General features: G+C 49.6%; 2 protein-coding genes across 5 annotated transcripts in view; one reads left to right on the plus strand and one right to left on the minus strand.

Annotated features, from left to right (window-relative positions):
- The first annotated feature begins 470 nt into the window (after positions 1-470).
- Positions 471-4,189, plus strand: zgc:113363 (uncharacterized protein LOC791449 homolog). Of its 4 annotated transcripts, XM_041049575.1 has the most exons (5): positions 471-710; positions 1,590-1,717; positions 2,313-2,450; positions 2,534-2,776; positions 3,602-4,189. In XM_041049575.1, the coding sequence occupies exons 2-5, from the start codon at positions 1,591-1,593 to the stop codon at positions 3,871-3,873; spliced, it is 780 nt and encodes a 259-aa protein (XP_040905509.1). In that variant the 5' UTR covers positions 471-710; position 1,590; the 3' UTR covers positions 3,874-4,189. The 4 variants fall into 4 exon arrangements, with proteins under 4 accessions (XP_040905509.1, XP_040905495.1, XP_040905488.1 ...); XM_041049561.1 differs by having other exon boundaries at positions 1,587-1,717; positions 2,534-3,732; XM_041049554.1 differs by having other exon boundaries at positions 2,534-3,732.
- A 1,409-nt stretch (positions 4,190-5,598) lies between these two features.
- The window catches only part of tfe3a (transcription factor binding to IGHM enhancer 3a), a 14,260-nt gene continuing 10,728 nt past the window's right edge, over positions 5,599-9,130 (minus strand). Inside the window, 4 exon segments of the mRNA XM_041049539.1 lie at positions 5,599-7,296; positions 7,298-7,350; positions 8,736-8,883; positions 9,017-9,092. Of these exon segments, the coding sequence (XP_040905473.1) occupies positions 6,966-7,296; positions 7,298-7,350; positions 8,736-8,883; positions 9,017-9,092 (608 nt within the window). The 3' untranslated portion in view covers positions 5,599-6,965.

Consider the following 9,130-nt stretch of genomic DNA (forward strand, 5'->3'; position numbering starts at 1 on the left):
TCACCAGTACCAGCACCAGTACCAGAACCAGAACCAATACCAGTACCAGTACCAGCACCAGCACCAGAACCAGAACCAGAACCAGAAACAGTACCTGTACCAGTACCAGCACCAGTACTGATCTATGTAGTTTTCAGCTGCACTTGTCCGTGTGTCCAGCAGGTGGCAGCACCATTCAAACACCCTGCAAGTTAAAATAAAATTTATCCACAGACACCAGATCAGTTTGTGTCAGGGTCTTTTCATATGACTGTGGAGGAGCAGAACATTATACATTATATTATTTGTGTTTATGTTGTGTTTATGTTGTGTTTGTGTTGTGTTTGTGTTTGTGTTATCATTAAACACCACATCATCAGAGCAGCAGACGCCCTGATGGACCCACTCATCACAGACTGTCTGGCTCCTCCTCAGCATTCAGCACCCTGCACACACACGTGGTGTTAGGGTTCAGGTGTGAATCAGGTTTATCAGGAGCTGGGGAGTGTATCACATCAGAGAGTGTCCTTACAAAGATAGTCAGACCAGTGTGTGTGTGTGTGTGTGTGTGTGTGTGTGTGTGTGTGTGTGTGTGTGTGTGTAAAGGAAGGGGAGGAGCTCACACACATGCGTCTGCTCCAGAGAAAACAGCAAAGAGTTTTTGAGAAAAAGCTTCAAAGCAGAAACGGACTGAAGAAACAGAAAGAAAGAAAAAGAGTCTGAAGCTGCAGGTGAGAAACTTTTCTGTCTTTAAAGCTGAGTTTCTTCTTCTCTGGTTCTTCTTCGTGCTTTAAACATTCTCTCCAGAGCCTTCGCCTGTTTTAACAGGAGCAGAATCAGTTCAACAGTTTAATTCAAACAAGTGAACTTTTCCTGTGTGAGACTCGTCTGTGGAACTGAACCTCTGACAGCAGCTTTCCTGAGCCGCCATCTTTGGTTTGTTCAACACTTTGAGCTTTTTCATGTATGAATGATGATGTTTAAAGAAATTATTATTATTAATGTCATTATTATCAGTGTTGGAAGAAGCACTGAGATGTCTGACCTCAGTGAAAATACGAGTCAGTATCAGCATCAAGAAAACACAGAGAACCAAACCTGCTTCAGATCGTTGGATCAGAAAAGCTGACGCCTTCATGTGTTCATCACTTTAATGTCACAGCTGCTTTAAAACATCTTTATCAGTTATAATCTGATTCATCAGATTCATTTAGTGCAGAAGCACAAAGCTAAAGAACAAGGAAATACTCAGGTACAGAACAGGTGTTCTCACGTTGTTGCTGTTGCTGTTGTTGTTGTTGCTGCTGCTGTTGTTGCTGTTGCTGTTGCTGTTGTTGTTGTTGTTGTTGCTGTTGTTGTTGTTGTTGCTGTTGTTGTTGTTGTTGCTGTTGTGTTGTTGTTGTTGTTGTTGTTGTTGTTGCTGTTGTGTTGTTGTTGTTGTTGTTGCTGTTGTTGTTGTTGTTGTTGTTGTTGTGTTGTTGTTGTTGTTGTTGTTGTTGCTGTTGTTGTTGTTGTTGTATGAACATAAAAATGAGTCCAAACTGCGGCAGCCCCTGAACTCACATCAAGTCATATGTGAGTTAACTGTTATGATCACATCACGCCAGCAGGATGGAAGTGACATCACACTCCAACGGCTCTGACATCACTGAGAGTGGAGCCAGTAAGAACCCCAACCTATCAGAAGCCATCTCGAGTCAGCCAACAGCCAATGGGACGCTCCCACATCACAGCACAGGTGAGACAGACAGAAAAGCTAAACCGTCAGCTGACACTGTGATCACATGATCATCATGATGTCAGAGTCTGATGACCTCAGGTCCGTTAAATGTCTCTGATGTCACCACCGGGGCTCACATCTGTATCCACATCCTCCCTGAGCCAGAGGACAACGCGAGGGGACTTCCTGTTTCAGGACTCCTCTTTGAGACAGCCAGTGTTTTTTACCCTGAGCTGGGACTTACAGGCAGGACGGGTCACCTGTCAAAGCTCCGACGTCAGGAAATGATCCGTGTGACTGATTTCTGCTCTGTCACTTCGCTGCTTCATGTTTGGTTTGGAAGTTTGAAGTTGTTGGTTGAAGTTAGAGAGATCCTGGTCAGGGTTCAAAGCCCAGTTTGTGACTCTTCGTCACAGACTGGGACAAACTGGGACTTTGTGGTTCCAGTACTTCCCCTGTTCTGGATCTGGTGAATGTTTTTGAGCAGAGCTTTCTCAGCAGTGTGATCTGTAGCTTCAGCAGACTGTTACAGTGAAGCTCTGTGATTGGCTGTTTGCCGACCAGCTGACACCAGTTTACCAGCTTTCTGATGTTTTAAATCCTTTTCCTGCAGAGGAGGCTCCGCCCCCGCTCTTAGATAGGTCAGAGGACGGTAACGCCAGCGAGGATTCTTTGACAGGCAGCTCCTCCACCAACGACATCGCTCAGCTCCTGCCCTCACAGCCCGCCTCTGCTCTCCGAAAACACAAAGGTAACAGCTAAACACCTGGTGTTATCTACCCTCATGTACCTGATCTGTGATGTCATCTGTGATGTCATCTCTCTGTCTATCAGGTGTTGACAGCTCGCCAGTGTCTCCTCCGCCCGTCTGTGCCCCTCCATCTTCCTCCTTCACCTCTCCTCCTCCTCCTCCTTCCCCCTTCTCTCAGTCGTCCACCTGCAACAGACACAGCTGCAGCCTTCCTCATCATCATCATCATCATCATGGGAGCACCAATCAGAAGCGTCTCTCCTCCACTAAAAGCCACGCTTCCTTCAAGACCAATGCCGCCCACATTAAGGAGGTTGCTGGAGATGGTGAGCCAATCAGCTTCGACCTCCGGAAACGTAAAGTTTGTGCTGAGGTCACATGGTCTGAAAGTTTCATCCTCTGGAGCAGGACTGAGGTCAGACACAGACAGACAGAAAAGCAAGACGTCTGCATAAAGACGCAAAGAGATGGGGGGCCAGAGACACAGAGGGACAGTCAGAGACAGACACATGGACAGAGACAGACAGAGGGACAGTCAGAGACAGACAGAGGGACAGTGTTTGGGTGTGACAGGAAGCAGAAAGCCGAACACACTCTCATCTCACTGTTTATCAGCTGAACACACTCAGCACAGACGTCTGCTTATCTCCGCTGCACACGCCCAGACTGACGACCCCTCCCAGCACCAGCACCAGCACCAGCACCCGCCTCCACCCAAACACCCCACAGACCCACAGCAGGAGCTGAGCAGGAGCTGAGGCCTGTGTTGGTTTTGATCTTTCACTGTTTGGTTTCATCGGCTCTGACGTTTGTGCAGAGTCAGCAGCTTGTTTTCATTTTCTCTGTGAACCTGCAGTGGACAAGAGACACTGAGTCAGAGTCTGCTGCTTTACATCACTCGTGTTTTCCTCACAGACTAAAGCTGAAGTCAGTGCTCTGCCTGAGAGACTGCGCTCAGGGCTGAGAGGATCAGAAACCAGTCACAGAGAGGGAGACAGTTCACGTCCAAACTCAGAATTAGTCCTGATCAAAGCTGGACTGAAACGTCCGTCTGACCTTTGCTTCTCCTGACCTGTCTCTTCTGATTGTCTGTCTCTGCAGACTGTTGCGTTCACTGTCCCCTGACCTGTCTCTTCTGATTGTCTCTGCAGACTGTTGCGTTCACTGTCTCCTGGCTTGTCTGTTCTGCGAGCTGTTGTCCATGTGTTCAGCCGTGGGGGAGTGTCTGGCATGTGGAGTGGGAGGGGCCGGGTGTTGTGACGCTACAGTTGGCTGCTGCTGCGTGGAGGCGGCGGGGGAGGCGGCCTGTACGGAGGAGGCGTGTCAGGCGGTGCTGGATTGTGGGATACTGGAGGACTGCTGCGGCTCATCTGACTGTTTGGAGATCTGTCTGGAGTGCTGCTCCATCTGCTTCCCCTCATAAAGCAGCCAATCAGAGACGGAGTACGAGATGATGTCAGAGAAAGTGAGAGCGGGACATTACTCGGACCGACTTTGTTTGGTCCGGGGACCCGGTCTCCGCTTCGGACGCTCGCAGAAAGCTGGAATCTTTTCTTGATTTTCCACGTCTGTGGTCCAGAGTTAGACGTCTCGCTGAGGTCAAGACCTGAGACGTGTCACAGAGACACGCTCAGTTTGTCGTGAAGATCTCAGATCAAAATGATTTCAGGTTGTGACTTTGTAGATCAATGAAATGTGAAAACTTGTTAACACTTTATAATAAAGACTCAACTCATGCATTTTAATGGCCCACCTTCACTCCACTGCACTCCGTCCTTCGCCCACGTCCTCGTGGCGTTCACTGTCTCAGCTGATGCAGGAGTCAGGGGCTCACCTGCCTGCGAGTCAGCCAGCAGCTGATTGGTTATAACTTTAGGAGGGAAAAGTTGTGCACTGCTCAGGCCAATCAGAGACAGGTTATTAGGAAACGTTGCCGTAGTTTCAGTTTGATGATCATGGCCACACCTGTGAGAACGGCATGAGAGGAAAAGACTTACTGATCACCTGATCTGGATCAGCTGCAGCCAATCAGGTTGCAGTATTTCCAGGGCTTCAGGCTGTCGGAGGTAACGAGCAGGTGTTTCACTGTGTGTGAACGAGTGACCTGATCACTGGTTCATCCTGGGTGAAATGGCGGCGGCTCAGTGAATCTCCACTGTTCAGACTCCGACAGCGCACGGTGTTTTTAGAGTTTGTGATTGACAGCTCTGGAGAGGGTGAGGCTGGGTGGGACAGGAAGTAGGTCCTGCACAGACAGGAAGTGTGTGTTTGCCTGGACATCCAAACAGGAAACAGGAAATCGCTGAAATGACAATGCCACCTGACCTCTGACCTCTGGGACGCCCAACATCAAAGACACACACACGCACACATGGGTTTGTTTTTTCCACAGATTTCTTCCCGCCATCATCCGATGGTGTCCAAACAGTTCTTCAAACACGAAGGTCAAGGGGTCACGGGACACATCTGAGGGGTCGTGACATCATTAACAGGACAGAAGCTTCTTCCTTTCAGATGATTCCAACTTTCCTCTGATCGTTGCTTCATTTCTGATTAAAAATATAGAAACAGGGAGAGTGAAGCACCACAGTCTGAGACGATCAGCAGGCGAGATGAGCTTTACCTGCAGCTGCTGCTGGACAGTTGAAGCTTTCGGACATTTGAAGGTTTAAAGTTGTCTCATAAATCTGACCTGTGCTCAGACTGAGACTCTGATTCTGTTGGAAGCGAAGACGACTCGGACGAGAGGAGAACCTCGGGCAGCTCGTAGAAACGCTGCCACCTGGTGCTCAGACCAACAAACTAAGAACAAAATGATATTTTTTCTCAATAAAACTTTATGTAACCTCAAAGTGTGACAGTAGTTGCAGAGACTGACAGGTGGGTCTCCAGCTGCTTGTTGAAGATGTTCACAGATCTGAAGTCCAGCAGGAAAGACGTCCAAATATTTATAGTTATACATATATAACTTATATCACACATATATTAAGTTAAACTTTATTTCATTTGTGTGTTGTAAATACTTTGTCCTGACTTTAATTCAGTGACGTCCGGTGAAGGATGTTACTCTCTGAGTAAAATGTGTTTCTATAGAAACCTGCTGCTTTAACTTGTTCAGCAGGAAACAAAAGGTGAAAAAGACAAAACCTCATTTTGTGAAGTGATTTTATTTCTATATAAAAGTCTGAGACATAAAGGATCTATAAAAACAGACTAAAGCTCATAAATCAGAACATTAATGACAGACATGATTCCCTTTAATCTCATCCTGATGACTGACAGCTGACTCTGAAGCTGCTGTTGCTATGGTAACCACAGTCAAATCATCTCATGTAACAGGGGTCGGGGGGGTTGAGGTAAAGTTACTGTGAGGTGAGATGGACAGGTGTGTACAGGTGAGCTGAAACAACAGGAAGTTGGTTCCTGTAGTTTGCAGCAGCAGTGACTCACAGCTCAGCGACAACATTAAGGCAGAGCTGAGCTTCCTCTGCCTGCAGAACTTCATTCAGAATCCTGCTGTTTTTATGTTTCCCTCAGTATCACAGTGATCCAGTGAGAGCTGATCCCAGCTGATCCAGCAGCTGCGATCAGCTGATCCAGCGTACCTCATTTTACAAAACATAAGCAAATAAAATCAAACTTTTCATGTAAAACGTAACAATGTCGTCATTTCAGCACATTTATAAACCACTTCATTAGAGATCTTAAATTACTCTTATGTTTTCAACTTCAGGCGACTTTGTCTGCGTGTTTTTATTTTTGTTATTCCTGCGTTCATCAGCTTTGTTTCTGTCCCGGGTGGAGGAGGTCTGTCACACCACGTGGACCAGAGGACGCCAGGTTTTAGTTCTATCTTCTGGGACAATCAATAAGCACTGCAGCAGGAAGGGTCCAGCCAATGAGAGGACGCCAAGTGTTCATTTAAAACTGTGGAAAAATTAACACAAGAATCTTTTATCCTACAGAAAAATCTGCCGTCGCTCGTTTGACGTCCGTTGCAGCAGCCTGATGACGAAACGTTTTTATCCGGACAAACACGAACCGAAAAAAGTGATTTTCATTTTCACTGAACTGATTGAGAGTTATTGATCAGTCGCTGCTCTACCAACCAATCAGCTGTGAGTTTGTTCATCAACAGCCAATCAGCTTCTGGTCTGATGTTAACAAGGAGCAGACGGCACAGCTGTTACCATGGTTACACTGGAGAAAAAAAATTGCGGTTAACATGGTGACACATACCGGTTACCATGGGTACACTGGAAGACACAGGAGTTAGCATGGTTACCATGGTGACAAAGCTGTCATACTGGTTACAGGTGATGACTCTGTGGTTACCATGGTTACACTGAAGGACAGTTGCTCCCTGTGACATCACTTCTGTGCATTGTTTGTTTTGATGATGTTACTGATTAAAAATGTTTCTAAACAAAAAAATAAAATAAAAACAGTGTGCGGTTGGTCAAAGTCCCGCCTCCAGCTCTTTCCAATCAGATCCCTGTGTGTGTGATGATGTCATCAGAGGTCCTCATCCATGCTGAAACTGCTCCTCCTGCTGCTGGTCTTCGAGGCTCCACAGGACAGCAGAGGGTCGGAAACCACCCCGCCTCCCCCTTCCTCCATCAGGATGTCTCCCAGGCCGTGGAGCTCCGTCAGCCCCACGTCAGACATCAGGTCTGGGGAGAAGACGGTGGAGGCTCCCCGAGGTTCCAGGTCCACGAAGCTCAGGGCGTCCAGACCAAGGGAGGGAGTCACCAAGGAGGAGGAAGGAGAGGAGGAGGAGGAGAAGGGATGAGGGAGCGTGGGGGCAAGCAGGGCCTGGGGGTCAAGAGAGGAGGAGGAGGGGGGGGGGGGACGAGGAGGACGGAGAGAGGCCGTGGAGACGAGCCTGAAGCTCCAGCTCCTACAACAAAGGGACAAACGTTCAGAGTCCTTCACTGTTTATCCTGCAGCGCGTCTCATGATGCTGAGCTCAGGACCTGAACAGGAAGTAAACAGTCCTCATCCTGCTGTGTGGGGACAGACTCTGACTCTGTGGACCTCAAACACACTAAAGCCTCAGCTTTACTCCCCTGAAGACACACACATGGACAGCTGCAGACACCACGGACGCATGGGTGCTGTCCACTTGGTACAGTCCATGCATGGTTTCCATCACTCAGACTGACTGTATCACTGTGTCTGTACCGATGTTTCAGCTGCTGACTCAGACTGACCCAGGAACAGCTCACACAACAGGGCGACAGCCCTGATCCATGCAAACACCTCATCTGAATACAGCAACAACACCGTCCACTGTCCACTGTCCACTGTCTCTCTGTATATATGAATATATGGTATTTGGTTATACTGTGGTTATTGTATGCCTGTCTTTTTGCACTGGCGTGGGACAGTACGCACAGGAAAAGACACAGAGCGGAGCAGCAACATCCAACATCAGGACGGCACGTTGCATCAACCCGCCCACAGACGCACTGAGGGGACAGGTGTGTCCGGTCTGAGTAACAGACCAATGAGTCTGGAGGTTTATCAGCTGTTCTGTTCTCCTCACACTCACGATGTGACGTTTCTGGAAAGTTGTCAAACTTCTCAAGAATTTTATCTTTGATCAGAGCGATCGTAAGGTGAGGACGTCCACGTGTGGCTGGACTTTTACAATGTGAGGAAATCAGAGTCCTGTGCTCAGTCCATGTGAACACTGACACCGGCCCCCACCCTGCTCCACCCTCCCTCACCCTCCACCACCCTCCCTCACCCTCCACCACCCTGCTCCACCCTGCTCCACCCTCCCTCACCCTCCACCACCCTGCTCCACCCTCCCTCACCCTCCACCACCCTGCTCCACCCTGCTCCACCCTCCCTCACCCTCCACCACCCTGCTCCACCCTCCCTCACCCTCCACCACCCTGCTCCACCCTCCCCCACCCTCCCTCACCCTCCACCACCCTGCTCCACCCTCCACCACCCTCCCTCACCCTCCACCACCCTGCTCCACCCTCCCTCACCCTCCACCACCCTCCCTCACCCTCCACCACCCTGCTCCACCCTCCCTCACCCTCCACCACCCTGCTCCACCCTGCTCCACCCTCCCTCACCCTCCACCACCCTGCTCTATCCTGCTCCACCCTCCCTCACCCTCCACCACCCTGCACCACCCTCCCCCACCCTCCCTCACCCTCCACCACCCTGCTCCACCCTCCACCACCCTCCCTCACCCTCCACCACCCTGCTCCACCCTCCCTCACCCTCCACCACCCTGCTCCACCCTCCCCCCCCCCCCCCCCCCACCTGAATGCGGAGCAGCAGGGAGCGGTTCGTGGTCTCCAGCCTCCTCTGTCTCTCCTCCATCTCTCGGGCTCTCTGCTGTTCTTTCTGCAGTTTGCGGATGTAATCCACCGACGCTTTCAGGATGGTTCCTTTGTTCCACCTCATCTCCCTGATCAACCAATCACAGACCACGCCTCGTTAACACACAGCACTAACGAGCATAATGAGACGCAGCGGGGCAACAACCTGGACTGTATGTGAAATGATTCAGTCCTACAGTGAGAGGGTGAGAGTTTACTGACAGGTCGGTGGATTTGGGGATGAGCGCTCCGAGTTCTTTGATCCGATCGTTGATGTTGAACCTCCTCCTCCTCTCGACTGAAACATGAGAAGCAACATTCACATTATTTCAGGGT

The sequence above is a fragment of the Toxotes jaculatrix genome, chromosome 2 (genome assembly GCF_017976425.1).
Source record: "Toxotes jaculatrix isolate fToxJac2 chromosome 2, fToxJac2.pri, whole genome shotgun sequence".
NCBI lineage: Eukaryota > Metazoa > Chordata > Actinopteri > Toxotidae > Toxotes > Toxotes jaculatrix.